Below are 20,939 nucleotides of genomic sequence, written 5' to 3'. Positions count from 1 at the left end.
CTCCAACCAAAAGACACAGGCTTGCTGAATGGATACAAAAACAAGACCCATATATATGCTGTCTACAAGCAATCCACTTCAGACCTAGGGACACATACAGACTGAAAGTGTGGGGATGGAAAAAGATATTCCATGCAAATGGAAATCAAAAGAAAGCTGGAGTAGTAATATTCATATCAGGTAAATAGACTTAAAAATAAAGAATGTTACAAGAGACAAGGAAGGACACTACATAATGATCAAGGGATCAATCCAACAAGAAGATATAACAATTATAAACATATATCCACCCACCATAGGAGCACCTCAATACATAAGGCAAATGTTAACAGCTATAAAAGAGGAAATCGACAGTGACATAATAATAGTGGGGGACTTTAACAACTCACTTGCACCAATGGACAGATCATTCAAACAGAAAATTAATAAAGAAACACAAGCGTTAAATGACACAATAGACCAGAGAGATTTAATTGATATTTACAGGACATTCCATCCAAAAACAGCAGATTACACGTTCTTCTCAAGTGCGCACGGAACATTCTCCAGGATAGATCACATCTTGGTTCACAAATCAAGACTCAGTAAATTTAAGAAAATGGAAATCATATCAAGCATCTTTTCTGACCACAATGTTGTGTGGTTAGAAATCACTTACAGGGAAAAACAAGTAAAAAACACAAACACATGGAGGCTAAAGAATATGTTACTAAATAACCAAGAAATCATTGAGGAAACCAAAACACACCTAGAGACAAATGACAATGAAAACACGACAATCCACAACCTATTGCGTGCAGCAAAAAGAGTTCTCAGAGGGAAGTTTATAGCAATACAATCCTACTTCAAGAAACAACAAACATCTCAAATAAACAATCTAACCTTACACCGAAAGGAACTAGAGAAAGAAGAACAAACAAAACCCAAAGTTAGTAGAAGGAAAGAAATCATAAAATCAGAGCAGAAATAAATGAAATAGAAACAAATAAAACAATAGCAAAGATCAATAAAACTAAAAGCTGGTATTTTGAGAAGAAAAACAAAATTGATAAATCATTAGCCAGACTCATCAAGAAAAAGAGGGAGAGGACTCAAAACAATAAGATTAGAAAGGAAAAAGGAGAAGTTACAACAGACACTGCAGAAGTACAAAGCATCCTCAGAGACTACTACAAGCAACTGAATGCCAATAAAATGGACAATCTGGAAGAAATGGACACATTCTTAGAAAGGAATAAGCTTCCCAGACTGAACCAGGAAGGAACAGAAAATATGAACAGAGCAATCACAAGTAATGAAATTGAAACTGTGATTAAATATCTTCCAACAAACAAAAGTCCAGGACCAGATGGCTTCACAGGTGAATTCTATCAAACATTTAGAGAAGAGCTAACACCCATCCTTCTCAAAGTCTCCCAAAACATTGCAGAGGAAGGAGCACTCCCAAACTCATTCTATGAGGCCACCATCACCATGATACCAAAACCAGACAAAGATACTACAAAAAAAGAAAATTACAGACCAATATCACTGATGAATATAGATGCAAACATCCTCAACAAATGCTAGCAAACAGAATCCAACAACACATTACAAGGATCATACACCGTGATCAAGTGGGATTTATCCCAGGGATGCAAGGATTCTTCAATATATGCAAATCAATCAATGTGATACACCATATTAACAAATTGGAAAAGAAAAACCATATGATCATCTCAATAGATACAGAAAAAGCTTTTGACGAAATTTAACACCCATTTATGATAAAAACTCCAGAAAGTGGGCATAGGGGGAACCTACCTCAACATAATAAAGGCCATAAATGACAAACCCACAGCAAACATCATTCTCAATGGTGAAAAACTGAAAGCATTTTCTCTAAGATCAGGAATGAGACAGGGATGTCCATTCTCACCACTATTATTCAACATAGTTCTGGAAGTCCTAGCCATGGCAATCAGAGAAGAAAAAGAATTAAAAAGAATACAAATTGGAAAAGAAGACGTAGAACTGTCACTGTTTTCAGATTACATGATACTACACATAAAGAATCCTAAAGATGTCACCAGAAAGTTACTAGAGCTAATCAATGAATTTGGTAATGTTGCAAGATACAAAATTAAAGCACAGAAATCTCTTGCATTCCTATCCACTAATAATGAAAAATCTGAAAGAAAAATTAAAGAAACACTCCCATTTACCACTGCAACAAAAAGAATAAAATACCTAGGAATAAACTTACCTAGGGAGACAAAAGACCTGTACGCAGAAAACTATAAGACACGGATGAAAGAAATTAAAGATGATACAAACAGATGGAGAGATATATCATGTTCTTGGATTGGAAGAATCAAGACTGTGAAAATGACTTTACTACCCAAAGCAATCTACAGATTCAATGCAATCCTTGTCAAATTACCAATGGCATTTTTTACAGAACTAGAACAAAAAATCTTAAAATTTGTATGGAGGTACAAAAGACCCCAAATAGCCTAAGTGGTCTTGATGGAAAAAAAAGGAGCTGGAGGAATCAGACTCCCTGACTTCAGACTATACTACAAAGCTACAGTAATCAAGACAGTATGGTACTGGCACAAAAACAGAAATATAGATCAATGGAACAGGATAGAAAGCCCAGAGATAAACCCACGCACCTATGGTCACCTTATCTTTGATAAAGGAGGTAAGGATATACAATGGAGAAAAGACAGTGTCTTCAATAAGTGCTGCTGGGAAAACTGGACAGCTACATACAAAAGAATGAAATTAGAATACTCCCTAACACCATACACAAAAATAAACTCAAAATTGATTAGAGACTTAAATGTAAGACCAGACACTATAAAACTCTTAGAGGAAAACTTAGGAAGAACACTCTTTGACATAAATCACAGCAAGATCTTTTTTGATCCATTTCCTAGAATAATGGAAATGTAAACAAAAATAAACAAATGGGACCTAATGAAACTTAAAAGCTTTTGCACAACAAAGGAAAGTAGAAACAAAATGAAAAGACTGCCCTCAGAATGGGAGAAATATTTGCCAATGAATCAATGGACAAAGGATTAATCTCTAAAATATATAAACAGCTCGTGCAGCTTAATATTAAAAAAACAAACAACCCAATCCAAAAATGGGCAGAAGACCTAAATAGACATTTCTCCAAAGAAGACACATAGATGGCTAAGAGGCACATGAAAAGCTGCTGAACATCACTAATTATTATAGTAATGCATATCAAAACTACACTGAGGTATCACCTCACACTGGTTAGAATGGGCATCATCAGAAAATCTACAAACATCAAATTCTGGAGAGGGTGTGGAGAAAAGGGAACCCCCTTGCACTGTTGGTGGGAATGTAAATTGATACAGCCACTATGGAGAACTGTATGGAGGTTCCTTAAAAAAAGTAAAAGTAGAATTACTATATGACCCAGCAATCCCACTACTGGGCATATACCCAGAGAAAACCATAATTCAAAAAGACACACATACTCCAATGTTCATTGCAGCACTATTTACAATAGCCAGGACATGGAAGCAACCTAAATGCACATTGACAGATGAATGGATAAAGAAGATATGGTACATATATACAATGGAATATTGCTCAGCCAGAAAAAGGAACGAAATTGGGTCATTTGTAGAGAGAAAGAAAGAAAGAAAGAAAGAAAGAAAGAAAGAAAGAAAGAAAGAAAGAAAGAAAGAAAGAAAGAAAGAAAGAAAGAAGGGAAGGAAGAAAGAAAGAAAGAAAAATAGTGGTGAGAGAAGACATCCTCATCTTAAAGGAAAAGCTTCCAGCTTTTCAACATTAGGTATGATGTTAGATGTGGGCTTGTCATACATGGCCTTTGTTATAGTGCAGTATGTTCCTTCTATACTCAGGTTCTTGAGATTTTTTTATCATGAGATGATGTGAATTATGTCAAAGCTTTTTCTGCCTCTATTGAGATGATCATATGATTTTTATTCTTTTCATAATGTGGTGCATCACATTGGTCAATTCGCCAATATCAAACCATCCTTGCATCTCTGGGCAAATCCCTCTTGATCTTGATATGATCTTCATTCGATCCTTTTAATGTACTGTTTAATTTGGTTTGTTAATATTTTGTAGAGGATTTTTGCATTTATGTTCAACAATCAGTCTGAAATTTACTTTTTTTGCAGTGTCATTGTCTGGCTTTGGTATCAGTGTAATGTTGGCCTTGAAAATTAATTTGGAAGTGTTCTCTCTGCTTCTATTTATTGGAATAATTGTAAAAGATTTGGTAATTATTCTTGTTTAAATGTTTGGTAGAAATTATCCATGAAGCCATATGGTCCTGGACTTTTTTGTGAGGGAGTGATTTGGTTACTGATTCAAACTCCTCTCTTGTTATTGATTAGTTCAGATTTTCCTTTTAATTATAATTCATGCTTGATATGTTTTATGTTTCTAGGTATTTATTCATTTCTTCTAGGGTATATAATTTGTGGGCATTATTGTTCATTGTAGTTTCTTATGATCTTTAGTATTTGTGTGGTATTAGTTGCAATTGATCTTCTTACCTTTATGATTTTTAAAAGTTTTCTTTTTCCTTTGTCTAGTTAAAGATTTGTCAATTTTGTTTATCTTTTCCAAAAACTACCTTCATTGATATTTTCTATTGTCTTTTTAGTCTCTATTTCATTTATCTCCACTTTGATCTTTGTTATTTCCTTCCTTCACCTAAATTTGAACTTAGTTTGTTCTCATTTTTCTAGTTCCTTGAGGTATAAAGTTCTTTATTTGATTTCTCTATTTTGATTTAATGTTGGCATCTATTTCTATAAACTTCCCTTTTAGAACTGCTTTACGTGTATTCCATATGTTCTGGTATGGTATGTTTCCATTTCCAATTGCATTTGTCTCAAGGTACTTTTTTATTTCACTCTTGATTTCTTCTTTGACCCAATGGTTGTCAGGAGCATTTGGCTAATCTCCACATATTTGTAGATTTTCCAGTTTTTTTCTTGTAATTAATTTCTAGTTTCACACCATTGTGGTCATGTGGATGCATGCCCCATTGGCTTTTGGACCTAGGTGTTTTTGAGGGGCTCTCTTTTGAGTGGCAGCCTTAAAAACTGAGGTGCTAAACATGTGGTCCAAATCCTTTGCTCTTCATGTAGAAGCTGAGAGTTGGGGATTCCCTTCTGATTGTATGGCACTATGCTGGGAGTAGTGTTTATGGAAAGAGTGTGTCTCACCCTTGTCAACCCATTTCTGTGTGGGTGTTTTCTCAGCTGCCCGATGTGTAGGAGTTGCTCAGCTAGTTTCTGGATTTTTCTCAGAGGAATTGCTCTGTATGTGTGTCTGTGGGAGGAAGGGAGTTCAAGAGCTTCCCTTGTCTCCATCGTAATCCCTCCAACTAAATCAGTCTTTTCTACTTCATACGTTGTTACTTAGTCATTATGTAGATAACTTGAATGTGATGCCATCTACTAAGGCTGTCTAATACAGGCTGTTATAGCCATTAGGATATTATAACTATTAATTCTTTTAATTTTGTATTGGTATGTCAATGCCAGCAATTCCGTTCTGGCATGATAATCTGTAACAGATTGTCTTTTTTCTTTTCCTTCTGAATTCCATTGTTTGGAAAGAATAGATGATATTAAAACCTTCTATTTGCTAGAGTCTCCTTGCATAATGCCATTGTGACATTATAAGTCACATCAATAAATGTCTCTCTTTTTCTCTTATGGTGATTAATATCAGGATATATTTGCTTTAAGATTTATATTTTTATAAAATATGTTAAAACATCCAGACTACAGGCCTACTAAAAGCAATGGAAAAAACAAGTAAAAATTTCTCAGTATTTTCATGATAATATTAATTAACAAAATTATACTTTATGCAAGAAACACAACACAATAAGACCTTACAGTTTACACTGCATTTTAGTATCTCAACTCCATAGTGAAACCTAGTTCATTAAAGACTTAAAATTCCTGTCTCAAAGTGTGATGGCCCACTTGCCACATGAAAAGAGTGGATGAATATGAATCTGTTTTGCAGCCTTTTGTTCCTTCCCTGCTTTGAGCACAAGATCCTCACCAAAGAGATATGTGGTGGGAAAAGAGAAAAAGGAGAACACAGTCTTAACTTCTCTAGGATAAACCACTTTTGAGATCAAGCCCTTAGGGCAGATCTGATACTGCCCTATTTATCAGGGTACTCTTATAAATCAAGGAGAATGGCCCTCTGTATGGTCAGTTTTCCCCCACACTTGCAAAGTTAACAAGAAATACTTGAGCCTTGCCAAGAAATCTAAAAGGACTTGACTTACACCTTTAAGAATTTTATACTAATGCCTGTATCTTGTACAATAAACATCTATATATATGTGAAAAGTTGACACTATTAAAATAATTTGGATTACTTCTAACAAAAACTTTCTTAAATAGCCATTTCAAGCTTGTTTTTCATAAAATTAAAAAACATGGGTCATCAGTTTTAATCATTTTTGTAATACCCCTAAGTATTGGCAATCTTCATCCATAGAGTAGCACATTTATCATTCACACAGACTAAAGGCCATTATCTAATTTGCCAAGTAATATCATAGTAAAACAAACATTATAATTAGCTTTAAAGGTCACTATGGCAGATATCAAGCTTATCTGCACCAAAATATATTGAATTAGAAATATAATGATCACTGTGATTAATGAAATACAATTGTTTTTAAGGAAAGACAAGAAAAATTTAACATAAAATTTTTTCACCATTTGAGCTACCACCTCCTCCCCCTTTTCTGTGCATCTGCATTATACATTAATACATTAGCTAAATCCCCTTAGAAGACCCAGGAATGCCTACTCACAAAAAAAAAAAAAAAAAAAAAAAGAAAGAAAAAGAAAAAAAAGAAGCAATTTTCTCCTGGCACCAGCAAGGTAACTACTTAGGAGATTAAGAGATAACATTCCTTTCTCAGTCCTGTAAGGGATCACAATGACCCACTATTGCCTGTTGGACTATGTAAACTGTCAATATGTTACTTTGATTCATAACCCTTTATCTCAAAAACTTATGTTTTGACCTCTAAGTTGTGCAGAAAATCTCATTGCTTTGACCTCTAATGGGCAGAACAGTCCTCAGAGCTTTCTGAAAGACTATCTAGCGGGTTATAATCCTCAGGTAGGCCTAAATAAAATTTTCCATTTCTTTCTTAGATTGACCATTAATTTTTTTGTGGACACATAAGAGTACTAGCCTATGTGTTATAAAAAGCTTAGTAAGTAATATAGTTTAATAATAGAGCACTATTTCAAGGCACAGTTAACATAATCTTGAATGTCTGAGCAATTCTTATGAAAAATAGAAAATAAAGAGTTCTTACCAAGTTTGCAATGATATAATGGTAGCCTTTAACATGCTTTCCAACACTCACAATCTGTGAAGATATAAGGAAATATGAGAAAACCAATTTAACTTTACTGAATGATCATATTTTTAAAAACAGAATTTTAACTATTCTAGCATAATGCCATGTGGAAACATGTTGAGAAAATAATATTGCTTTTCTTATGAAAGTGATTTATCCTAATTAGAAGAAATTCATAAGACACACTAAAAATTAAGTGGTTGAAGTAAAAAAAAAAAAAAAACAACCCTCTAATTTCAATCTCACTGCATAAATGACCAATCATTTCATTATATCTTGTTCAGAAAACTACTATGCTATAATCCCCTCAAAGAGAATGACAATGTTATGAGACAAACTAATAGTTTACATATATTTCTAAAAAGAATACTTTAACATAAGAAAGAAAATTATTTTGGTTCAAAGAATTTAGATGTACTTAATTTATTGATGATTTATAAGAATTCATGATAGACTGTTAGGTGCCTCAACTGGTGAGAATGATTTTCTATGAGTAGATTGGTTCGTAGTCCTGAAAAGCAGGTAAGATTTTTCTAGGCAAAATCTCTGTTTTTAGATACCTCTGATACCACAGAATACTTAGATAATTCTCACCTGCCTATGGATATAGCAATATTTTATTATGATAAAAAGAATAAGGACAAAACAACATCAAGAGACTTTTCCTTCTGCTACATTAATTTTTTTCTATGTTTTTTAGGAATGTTTAGAAAATAAGAAACTAAGAAATTTTAGGAAAAAGTAATCGGATATTTTAAAAAGTACAACTTTATTTCTGTACTAGAAATTAAAATTCTTATTTTGTGAAACTGAAAATTTCTTTAATTAGAGAAATTCTAATGACAGTTACTAATGAGCAGCTTTGTAGCCTCATTGGTGTCCTCAAAGGTAACAACACAACATAATATTTTCATATACTTTTTTCATTAAAGAAAAAAATTGAATTGTTTTTAGTATTTTAATATCTTCTAAAATAATTCTTTGTAAATTAGTGACTTGTGTATGAAACACAGGAAAACCATTTTATTTTATTATTATTTTTTTCAAGATAGCAGAAGCAGCTTTATTCTGAAGCTTGCACAGCTTTGCACAATTAAAGCATTGGTGATATCCAGTATTTTAAAAGTTGCTGTATGAGTATTACATGTTTAATTAATAAAACAATTCAATTTAATGAAATGTTTAGATAATCCCAGAAATGTTTCAACAGAACTTCAGTCAGAGACATTCACTGTGAGAATTACAGTTATTTCAAACAATATTTGTGAACTAGGGAGCTATGATAGGGTTCTCATTTCCATTCTTATTCATGTCCCATAACCACACTTTCATGCAGGTGCAAATTTTATTCCTGAGAGGTTGGGGTTAATTTGTGCAATATTGACACCTTGCAAGCTGCCCAGTACCAGAAACAACCTATCTTATTTATAGCTGAAAAGGAAAACAGCTGGAGGCCAACAGATGCACTAACTGTCACTGTTTACTTTCTACTCCACTCCTTGGTTAGTTTTTAACCAGAGCCAAGTTGGCCTCATGTTAACTCCCCTCTGTTTTATACGCCCACCTGCTTTTCCCCTCCTACCAATCTATTTTTCCCAAGGGGCCCAATTCAGCTTTTTTTTTTTTAAATTTTCATTGGAGTATAGTTGATTTAAAATGTTGTGTTAGTTTCTGCTGTACAGCAAAGGGAATCAGTTATACATATACATGTATCCACTCATTTTTTATTCTTTTCCCATATAGGTCATTACAGAGTACTGAGAAGAATTCCCTGTGCTATACAGTAAGCCCATACTAGTTATCTATTTTATGTATAGTAGTGTGTATATGTCATTCCCAATCTCCCAATTTGTCCCTCTCCCCTTTTCCCCCCAAGTAACCCTAAGTTTGTTTTTTGATTGGGTTGTTCGTTTTTTTGATATTGAGCTGCATGAGCTGTTTGTATATTTTGGAGTTTAATCCCTTGTCAATTGCTTCATTTGCAAATACTTTCTCCCATTTTGTGGGTTGACTTTTCATTTTGTTTATGGTTTCTTTTGCTGTGCAAAAGATTTAAGTTTAATTAGGTCCCATTTGTTTATTTTTGTTTTTATTTTTATTACTGTAGGAGGTGGACTGAAAAGATCTTGCTGTGATTTATGTCAGAGAGTGTTCTGTCTATGTTTTCCTGCAAGAGTTTTATAGTATCCAGCTTTACAATTAGGCCTTTAATCTGTTTTGAGTTGATTTTTTTGTATGGTGTTAGGGAGTGTTCTAATTTCATTCTTTTACATGTGGCTGTCCAGTTTTCCTAGCACCAGTTATTGAAGAGATTGTTTTTTCTCCACTGTATATTATTGCTTCCTTTGTCATAGATTAGTTGATCATAAGTGCGTGGATTTATCTCTGGACTTTCTATCCTGTTCCATTGATCTACATTTCTGTTTCTGGACCAGTACCATACTGTCTTGATTACTGTAGCTTTGTAGTATAGTCTGAAGTCTGGGAGTCTGATTCCTCCAGCTCTGTTTTTCTTTCTAAATATAGCTTTGACTATTCAGAGTCTTTTGTATTTCCATACAAATTGTAAAATGTTTTGTTCTAGTTCTGTGAAAAATGCCATTGGTAATTTGATATAGATTGCATTGAATCTGTAGATTGCTTTGGGTAGTATAGTCACTTTGATAGTAATAATTCTTCCAATCCAAGAACATGGTATATCTCTCCATCTGATCTGCTTGTGTCATCTTTGATTTCATTCATCATTATCTTATTGTTTTCTGAGTATTGGTCTTTTCCCTCCTTAGGTAGGTTTATACCTAAGTATTTTATCCTCTTTGATGCAAGGATAAATAGGATTGTTTCCTTAATTTCTGTTTCTGATCTTTCATTGTTAGTGTATAGGAATGCAAGAGATTTCTGCATATTAATTTTATATCCTGCAACTTTACCAAATTCATTGATGAGTTCTAGTAGTCTTCTGGTGGCATGTTTAGGGTTTTCTATGTACAGTATCAGGTCATCTGAAAACAGTGATTTTACTGTTTTCTTTTACTTTTCTTTTTCTTTTCCAATTTGGTTTCCTTTTCTTTTTCTTCTCTGGTTGCCATGGCTAAAACTTCCAAAACTATGTTGAATAATATTGGTGAGAGTGGGCACCCTTGTATTGTTCCTGATCTTAGAGGAAATGCTTTCAGTTTTTCACCATTGAGAATGATGTTGGCTGTGGGTTTGTTGTATATAACCTTTATTATGTTAGGTAAGCTCCCTCTATGCCCACTTTCTGGGGAGATTTTATCATAAATGGGTGTTGATTTTTGTCAAAAGCTTTTGCTGCATCTATTGAGATGATCATATGGTTTTTATTCTTCAATTTGTTAATATGGTTTATCACACTGATTGATTTGCAAGTATTGAAGAACCCTTGTCTCCCTGGGATAAATCCCAGTTGATCACAGTGTATGATCCTTTTAATGTGTTGTGGATTCTGTTTGATAGTATTTTGTTGAGGAGTTTTGTGTCTATGTTAATCAGTGATATTGGCCTGCAACTTTCTTTTCTTGTGATATCTTTGTCTGGTTTTGGTATCAGGGTGATGCTGGCCTTGTAGAACGAGCATGGGACTGTTCCTCCCTCTGCAATTTTTTGGAAGAGTTTGAGAAGGATAGGTGTTATCTCTTCTCTAAATCCTTGGTATAATTCACCTTTGAAGCCATCTGGTCCTGGACTTTTGTTTGTTGGAAGATTTTTAATCACAGTTTCAATTTCATTACTTGTGATTTGTTTGTTCATATTTTTTATTCTTCCTGGTTCAGTCTTGGAAGGTTGTACCTTTCTAAGAATTTGTCCATTTCTCTCAGGTTGTCCATTTTATTGGCATAGAGTTGCTTGTAGTAGTCTCTTATGATCCTTTGTATTTCTGCAATGTCAATTGTAACTTCTCCTTTTTCATTTCTAGTTTTCTTGATTTGAGTCCTTTCCCTTTTTTTCCTGATGAGTCTGGCTAAAGGTTTATCAATTTTGTTTATCTTCTCAAAGAACCAGCTTTTAGTTTCATTGATCTTTGTTATTGTTTTCTTCATTTCTATTTCATTTATTTCTGTTCTGATCTTTATGATTTCTTTCTTTCCATTAACTCTGGGTTTTGTTTGTTCTTCTTGCACTAGTTGATTTAGGTGTAAAGTTAGGTTGTTTATTTGAGATATTTCTGAGGCAAGATTCTAGTGCTATAACCTTCCATCTTAGAACTGCTTTTGCTGCATCACATAGGTTTTGGATTGCCGTGTCCCTAGGTTTTTTTTTTTTTTTTCATCTTTGATTTCTTCAGTGATCCACTGGTTGTTTATTAACATATTATTTAGCTTTCATGTGTTTGTGTTTTTTACATTTTTTTCCTGTAATTGATTTCTAATCTCATAGGGCTGTCAGAAAATATGCTTGATATTATTTCAATTTTCTTAAACTTACCAAGGCTTGACTTGAGACCCAAGATGTGATCTTTCCATGAGAATATTCCATGTGCAGTTTAGAAGAAAGTGTATTCTGCTGCTTTCTGATGGAGTGTTCTATAAATATCAAAGTCTATCTGGTCTAATGTGTCATTTAAGACTTTTGTTTCCTTACTGATTTTCTGTTTGGATGATCTGTTCATTGACGAAAGTGGTGTATTAAAGTCCCCCACTATTATTGTGTTTCTGTCAATTTCTCCTTTTATGGCTGTTAGCATTTGCCTTATATATTGAGGTGCTCCTATGTTGGGTGCATATATATTTACAACTGTTATATCTTCTTCTTGTATTGATCACTTGATCATTATGTAGTGTCTTTCCTTGTCTCCTGTAACAGTCTTTAAGTCTATTTTATCTGATATGAGTATTGCTACTCCAGCTTTCTTTTGATTTCCATGTGCATGAAATATCTTTTCCAACCCCTCAGTTTCAGTCTGTATGCATCCCTAGGTCTGAAGTGGGTCTCTTGTAGATAGCATATGTATGGGTCTTGTGGTTTTTATTTTTTTTTATTGGAGTATAATTGCTTTACAATGTTGTGTTAGTTTCTGCTGTACAACACTGTGAATCAGATATATGTATACATATATTCCCCCACTCTTGGACCTCCTTCCCACCCTCCATCCCACCTATGTAGGTCATCACCGAGCTGAGCTCCCTGTCCCATACAGCAGGTTCCTACGGGTCTTGTTTTTGTATGCATTCAGCCAATCTATGTCTTTTGGTTGAAGCACTTAATACATTAACATTTAGGGTAATTATCAATATATATGTATCAATATGTATGTTACTATTGTCATTTTCTTCATTGTTTGGGTTTGTTTTTGTCCCTTCCATGCCTCTTTTGTTCTCTTCTTTTGTGGTTTGATCACCATCATAAGTGCTGTGTTTGGGTTGCTTTTTCCTTTTTTTATGTGTACCTATTGTACTTTTTTGGTTTCCATTTCCAATTTGGTTTTGATACAGCAGTCTATATATATATATATATATATATATATATATATATATATATACACAAGGTTGTTTTAGCTTGTTGGTCTCTTAATTTCAAATGCATTCCCATTTCCTGCATTTGTACCCTCCTCTTCTTATGGTTGCTTGTTTTAATATCCTATTTGTGTATAGATGATTTCCTACTTTTACTGTATGTTTTCCTTTACCAGTGGGCTTTCCCATTTGTAATTTTCTTGTTTCTCATTGTGGCCTCTTTATCTCCCCTGAATAGAGAGGTTCCTTTAGGATTTGTTGTAAAGCTGTTCTGGTGTTGCTGAATTCTCTTAGCTTTTGCTTATCTGTAAAGCTGTTGATTTCTATGTCATATCTGAATAAGCACCTTGCTGGGTAGAGTATTCTTGGTTGTTGGTTTTTCCCTTTTATCATTTTAAATATATCATGCTACTCCCTTCTGGCCTGCAGAGTTTCTGCTGAAAAATCAGCTGATAACGTTATGGGAATTCCCTTGTATGTTATTTGTTGCTTTTCCCTTGTTGCTTTTAATATTTTTTCTTTGTATTTAATCTTTGTTAGTTTGATTAATATATGTCTTGGAATGTTCCTCCTTGAGTTTATCCTGTATGGGACTCTCTGTGCTTCCTTGAGTTGAGTGACTATTTCCTTTCTCATGTTAGAGAAGTTTTGGACTATAATCTCTTCAAATATTTTTTCAGGCCCTTTCTCTTTCTTTCCTTTTTCTGGGAAACATAAAATGCAAATGTTTGTGTGTTTAATGTTGTCCCAGTGGTCTCTGAGACTGTCCTCATTTCTTTTTATTCTTTTTTCTTTATTCTGTTCCACAGCAGTGATTTCCACCACTCTGTCTTCCAGCTCATTTATTCATTTTCTGCCTCACTTATTCTGCTATTGATTCCTTCTAGTGTATTTTTCCTTTTGGTTGTTGTGTTGTTCATTTCTGTTTGTCTGTTTCTTAAATCTTCTATTTTTTTTTTTTTTTTTGGTAATCATTTCTTGTATCTTCTTAATCTGTGCTTCCATTCTTTTTCCAAGATCTTGGGTCATCTTTACCATCATTACTCTGAATTATTTTTCTGGTAGATTGCCTATCTCCTCTTCATTTAGTTTTTCGTGTAGGTTTTTATCTTGCCCCTTCATCTGCAACATATTTATCTGTCATTTCATTTTGTCTGCCTTACTGTGCTTGTGGTCTTTTTCTGCAGGCTGCAGGGTGTTAGTTCCTCTTGCTTCTGGTGTCTGCCCCCTGGTTTGTGAATTTGGTCCTGGGGCTTGTGCAGGCTTCCTGATAGGGGGGGACTGATGCCTTCCCTCTGGTGGGTGGAGTTGGGTCTTGTCCCTTTGGTGGACAGGGCCATGTCAAGTGGTGTATTTTGGGGTGTCTGTCAGCTTAGTATGACTTTAGCCAGCCTGTCTGCTGATGGGTGGGACTGTTTTCCTGTCTTGTTGGTTGTTTGGCCTGAGGCATTCCAGCACTGGAGCTTGCAGGCTTTTGGGTGGGGTCAGGTCTTAGTGCCAAATGAGGACCTCTTGGAGATCTCACACAGATTAATATTCCCTGGAGCCTCTGATACCAGTGTCCTTGCCCCATGGTGCACTACAGCCAACCCCCGCCCTCCCAGGAGGCCCTCCAAGACCCCTAGGTAGGTATAACCCAGGTTCCTATGGAGGCACTGCTTTGTGCTCAGTCCCAGTGCATGTGAGACCCTGTGTGCACCCTCCAAGAGTGGAGTACCTGTTTCCCCCAGCCCTGTGGAGTTCCTGTCCTCAAGCCCTGCTGACCTTCAAGGTTAAATGCTCTGGGGGTTCTTCCTCCTGATGCCAGATGCTCAGACTGTCTTGGAGGGTTATTTTTATATGGGAACATCCTTATATAACCTCCATAGGTTTAATTTTGTGTGTGTGTGTGTGTTAGGGCTGTTTTTAGTATCGATGTCTGCCACCTCTTTCTTCAGTGTATGCTGGTCATTATCCCCTTGATAGGGTGTTTGAGTGGTTTTGTGGTGACCAGGCCTGCCCTGGATAGTAAGTAGGGTCTCCCCTTTACTCTGTGGTTGTCAATGCCTGTCAAGGGCAGGGTCTGCTTCCCAGTTGTTTGAATGGAGGCTCCCAGATTTGTCTCATAGCTGTTTCTGATCTACGGAGTGAGGTAGGTGAGATTGGAGCACTCCCATTAGGAAAGAAGCCACTGAGTCTTCCTCCTCTGGAGCAGTTCACCTGTGAGCCTGTTCCATTGTGTCACCTTTCACCCATTGTGTGAGCTCACAAGTTATTCTGTTGTTGGCACTGCTCTCAGCCCCACCTTAACTGTAGGTATGCTGGCAATTGGCCCCAGTGTCTCTCAGGCATTGTTTTCAACAGGCCACCAACATAGATCTACTGAAGTCAGCTCCCAGGATTGCAGTAATCATAGATCTGGACCTACTGTGGGTTCTATGGGGGCAGCTCAGACTCTGGCCTGGCCCATCACCTGTGTACGTGTTCACAAAGTCCACAGCTGCTAAAGCTAGACCTGTCTTGGCTGCAGGAGCACTCATTGACCATTCAGATATTCTGCAGTCACTGAGTTTACAAAGCCAGTCATGGGGGTGTAATTCTGTGGTTTGTGCATCTGTGAGGAGATATTTTAGTTCTTATTCCTTAGTTGCAGTGCCCCTGGTTTCAGCTCCACCTCTGCGTGGGGGAGCAGGATGCCAAGGGCATAAGAGAGCTGGCCACAGCAGGGATGGGGCATGAGGTGTGGCCAGTGGCTGCAGGTGCAAGAGAGCCAGTCCCAGCAGGATCTCTTCCTAGTGTGCTGGGGAGGCAGGAGCTGGAGCATGGGGAGAGAGGCTGCAGTGGCAGCCCTGCCCTTTGTGCATCACTCAACAATGGTGCTTCACTTCTATGGAGGTCTGGGCTTCCTCCAGGAACATTCCTGGCTGTGGAGTTCCTCTTTCCCATCCCCTCAGGCTGTCTCTTCACAGCCAACAGCAGTCCTCTCCCCGGGTCTGCTCTCCAAACCCCACGTTCCAGCACCCAGGCCCTGTCTGCACTGGCAGACACATGTCTCAAGCTGGGATATGCAGAGCTGTGACTTGGACCCTCTGTGTAGATCTCACTCTGTCCTGCCTGCCACAGACTGGTTGTTGCACTCTCCTCTGAGATCCCAAAGCTCCCCTTCTGTCCCAGCTGTTCTCCCTGCTGGTGAGGGGGCTTCCCCAGATGCAGGAACCTGTTCTCTCCTTCAGCTTCCACCCAGAGGTGTGGGTCCTGTCCTGCTTCCTCTCCTCTCCTTTTTCCCTTCTTCTTTCTTTCATCTTACCTGGTTATGCGGGATTTTTCTTGTCTTTTTAGATGTCCAAGGTCCTCTGCTAGTGTTCAGCAGGTTCTCTGTGAGAATTGTTCCATTTGTAGATGTATTCTTGATGCATTTGTGGGGAAAGTTGAACTCTACATCCTGCCACTCCTCTGCCATCTTGACTCCTCAACTCTTTTATTTTAAATCCAGAACATATGAGTTGTGTTGGAAAACAGAGTTTTGCATACATAGCTTTTGGTGAAATGGAGTTTCTGTTCATCTAATCTTTTCTTTTCAATTACATCTAAGGCCTTTTCTTTGTATTAAAGATTCTACAGTCTCATTACAATGAGTTTGGACTAATTTCAAATGAGATTAAGCCCCTGTCACTCACATGATAATCTCCTAGATAAAGGCATCTTTTATTGACTGCATTTCTCCACTCTGCTCCTAGTGTGTTCTTCCCCTCCTAAACCAACTGATTACACATACATCCTTGTCTTAAGATCTGTTTCTAGGTGAAACCAAACTAAGACAGCCTCCCAATAAAAAACTTACCAGTGTGGTAGTGAAATCAATAATGTAAAAAACACTTACTTTTTGTTGGCAAATTGTCCCAAACTTTTCATCTCTGTAGTGTAACACCTCTACATTATATTCTGTGTCCCTAATCTGTATGTATAATCAAGGATTCAAGTTTCATAAAATACTTTTATTTAGATATCTAAAGTTTGTGAAAAAGCTTTATTCTCTTATACAGGGAAAATAGGAACAAACCAGTACCTTTATATTCCTGACTCATGATTTCCTCCTTCATATTGTCTTATATACCTTAAGGACACCCATTCTTAGTACTGGTTTGCTTTTGTTTCTTTCTTTGACTTTATTGCAAATGTTAAAAAACATTCTTCACTTTCATCCTTTCAGATCACAGATCACTTTATATACGCCTCTCCCTCATTCAGGACCCTATAAGCAATATAATTTGAATAGGGTCATAGAACTATGAGTGAAAAGCAAGTGCTGATATTTGGGTGTTTCATTTCCACTCCATGACACTCCATCTCATTATGGTAACTGCCAATAGCTTCAGAAAAGCACATTGTAGAGTATATCCTTCTCTCTGCTTATTATGGTGGTTCTAAAATTCTATACCCACAAAGCTTGGCTAAAATGATTCTCATTCATGTTAACTATGAATATCTCTTAGGAGACATCCATTTTAACTGCATTTTAATTTAGTGATTTAAAATATTTGCAAAGAGGCACAAAAGATTCTATGGAATTTGTGCTTATGAATTTGAAATGCACATTATAGATTGAAAGAACCAGTAACATGCTCTTCTTTAATTAAACAGACTTTTTTTAAGAAGCTATATAAAAAGTAATTTTAATGAGATGTAGGTGGAGGAGGCAATTCTTTGCTTTCATAAATAAAAACACAGAATAAATACAGTTATTAAGTGATGTAGGTAGGACTCCAGCCTGGGTCTTTTGACTAGAATTTTCATATTTTTTTCACTACACCCTGTTGCCTTCCTTAGGCCAAAGCAATTCAGAAAAATGATATATTTTTGGCCAATATTAATTTATCTTGCACAAGAGAAAAATGAATACAACAGATATTTGTGAGTGACATTTTAAATCACATTAGATATTTGATGAATGCAAAACTTGTTTATGAGAAAAAAACTGCTTTCTCATGATGAAACAAAGACACAGTTCCTTTTTCTTCAAATAATCTATCTGAACATATTGCTTAATTGAATAAGAACATACTTGCAAGGTGTTCCTAGTTCCATTTTTTTTCTAGAAGTTTCATGGCTTTGGGTCTTACATTTAAGTCTATAATCCATTTTGCGTTTACTTTTGTATCTGGTGTGAGAAAATTATCTAGTTTCACTCTTTTGAATATAGCTGTCCAGTTTTTCCAACACAATTTAATGAAGCAACTGTCTTTCCCATTGTGTATTCTTGCTCCTTTGTCATAGATTAACTGACCATATGGAGTGGGTTTATTTCTAGGCTCTCTATTCTGTTCCATTGATCTCTTTGTCTGTTTGTTCAGTACCATACAGCAGGGGTCCCCAACCTCTGGGCCATATACTGGTCCGTGGCCTGTTAGGAACTGGGCTGTGCAGCAGCAGGTGAGCTGTGGGTGAACAAGTGAAGCTTCATCTGTATTTACAGCTGCTCCCCATCACTTGCATTACTGCCTGAGCTCTGCCTCCTGTCAGATCAGCGGTAGTATTAGATTCTCATAGGAGCGCAAACCCTACTGTGAACTGCACATGTGAGGGATCTAAATTGTACACTCCTTATGAGAATCTAATGCCTGATGATCTGAGGTGGAGCTGAGGTGGTGATGTTAGCACTGGGGAGTGGCTGCAAATACAGATTATCATTAGTAGAGAGGTTTGACTGAACAGAGACCATAATAAATCAATTGCTTGTAGACTCATATCAAAACCCTATCAGTAGGGACTTACCTGGTGGTGCAGTGGTTAACAATCCACCTGCCAATGCAGGGGATGAGGGTTCGATCCCTGGTCTGGGAAGATCCCACATGCCGTGGAGCAACTAAGCCCATTCTCCACAGCTACTGATCCTGTGCTCTAGAGCCCCCGAGCCACAACTACTAAGCCTGTGTGCCACCACTACTGAAGCCCTCATGCCTAGAGCCCATGCTCCACAAAAAGAGGAGCCACTGCAATGAGAAGCCTGTGCACCACAATGAAGAGTAGCCTCCGCTCGCCACAACTACAGAAAGCCCATGCGCAGCAATGAAGACCCAATGCAGCCAAAAAAAAAAACCCTATCAGTGAGTGGCAAGTGACAAGTTGCATCTGGTGGAAGGCTTTATAGTGGCAAGTGAGTTGATGTACTTCAATTGTACAGTTGCATCTGGTGGCAGGCTTTAAGTCAGAATCCAACACTTATTTTAGTCCGTGTGTGGCCCATCCATTATTTTATTTACCACTTCTGTCTGCACCTCTTTCCCTCACTGCACACTTGTCTCAGTCACAGTTTTGGTAAGCCCACAAGCTAACCCTAGCCAAAATGAGTAAAAAACAAATGCCACTGGAGAGCTTCTTTGAAAAGGGGGAAAGACCCAATGATGAGACAGCAGAAGACTTTAAGACTGCCAACAAAAAGAAAGCTGCATTTAAAAGAAAATACCAAGAGTCCTACTTAAATTATGGGTTCATTGCAACAGGTGATTCACATTCTCCAAGCACCCTGCATTCAAAGACAAGGCTTTGGAGGTTTTCAAAGAAAAAAGCATGAACACTAAGAACAGAAGCAATTATTGAAGGCCACCACTTCATCAAATGTGTCTGCACTGAGAGCATCATTCTTAGCATTCTTAACCACATTGCTAAAGCTAAGAAGCCCTTTACTATTTGTGAAGAGTTGATCCTGCCTGCTGCTAAGGACATTTGTTGTGAACTTTTAGGAGAGGCTGCAGTTCAAAAGGTGCAGTTCAAAAGAGTGTTCCTCTTTCAGCTAACACCGTAACTGGATGAACTGATGAAATAGCAGAGGATGTTGAGGTACAATTGTTAAGATTAATGAGTCACCGTGGTACGCAATCCAGGTTGACAAGTCTACTGATGTTGACAACAAGGCAACAATGCTTGTTTTTGTGTGATATATTTTTTAGGAGGATGTGCATGGAGATATGTGCACTTAACCAACAGCACAGCTGCAGAACTATTCAAGTCTTTGAATGATTACATATCAGGAAAATTGAATTGGTCATTTTGTGTCGGTGTATGCACAGCCAGAGCAGCTGCCATGACTGGACAACTTTCTGGTTTCACTACTCGGGTCAAAGAGATTGCTTCTGAATGTGATTCTATGCACTGTGTCATCCATAGAGAAATGCCGGTTAGCCAAAAAATGTCACCTAAACTTAACAACGTTTTGTAGGATGTGATTAAAATTATCAACCACATAAAAATACATGCCCTTAACTCACTTCTGTTCACACAGCTCTGTGAGGAGATGGACTCAGAGCACACACGTCTTCTCTTACACACAGAAGTGAGATGGCCTTCTAAAGGTAGATCGCTGGCCAGAGTTTTTGAGTTACAAAGCTGCCCCAGAGATTTCTTTCAGAAAAACAGTCACCACTGGCAGTACATTTCAGTGACATAGAATGGGTCGCAGAACTTGCTTACTTGTGTGACATATTCAACCTGTGCAACGAACTCAATCTGTCACTTCAGGGGAGAACGACAACTGTGCTCCAGTCGGCAGATCAAGTGGCTGCATTAAAAGCCAAACTAGAATTATGGGGACGATGAGTGAATTTTGGGATTTTTGACATGTTTCAAACATTAGCAGAGATTTTGAAAGAGACTGAGCCAGGGCCTTCTTTCTCCTAGCTGGTGCATGACCACCTATCTCAGCTTTCCAAAGAGTTTGAGCATTACTTCCCAACCACAAAAGACCCCAAAACTGGGAAAGAATGGATCCAAGACCATTTGTGAATAAGGCAGGTGAATCAACTTTGTCTTGCTAGAAGAGGATCAACTGCCTGAGATTGCAAATGATGGTGACTTTAAAAGTATGTTTGAGACAACTTCAAATCTCCATACGTTCTGGATTAATGTCAAGGTGGAATATCCTGAGGTTGCCACAAAAGCACTGAAAAGCCTGCTTTCATTTCCTACATCCTATCATTGTGAAGCAGTGTTTTCAGCAGTGACAGCAACCAAAAAGAGATTATGGAGTAGACTGGACATAAGCAACACACTTCATGTGTCACTGTCACCCCCAG

At 37.0% G+C, this 20,939-nt stretch overlaps 1 protein-coding gene across 10 annotated transcripts in view; it reads right to left on the bottom strand.

Moving 5' to 3' along the window:
* GRIA4 (glutamate ionotropic receptor AMPA type subunit 4) overlaps positions 1 to 20,939 on the bottom strand; it is a 551,958-nt gene that overhangs the window by 154,055 nt on the left and 376,964 nt on the right. For all 10 annotated transcript variants that reach the window (XR_014231116.1, XM_082339906.1, XM_082339902.1 and 7 more), the window contains one exon: positions 7,373 to 7,426. Coding sequence is in view for 9 of the 10 variants with exons in the window: in XM_082339906.1 (XP_082196032.1) it covers positions 7,373 to 7,426 (54 nt within the window). In the remaining variant the exon portion in view is untranslated. The remainder of the gene's footprint in view (positions 1 to 7,372; positions 7,427 to 20,939) is intronic.

The sequence above is a fragment of the Balaenoptera borealis genome, assembly GCF_965194805.1.
Source record: "Balaenoptera borealis genome assembly, chromosome: 11".
Classification (NCBI taxonomy): domain Eukaryota; kingdom Metazoa; phylum Chordata; class Mammalia; order Artiodactyla; family Balaenopteridae; genus Balaenoptera; species Balaenoptera borealis.
Note: the sequence above shows the minus strand (reverse complement) of the source record. Positions and strands in the feature narration are given on the sequence as shown.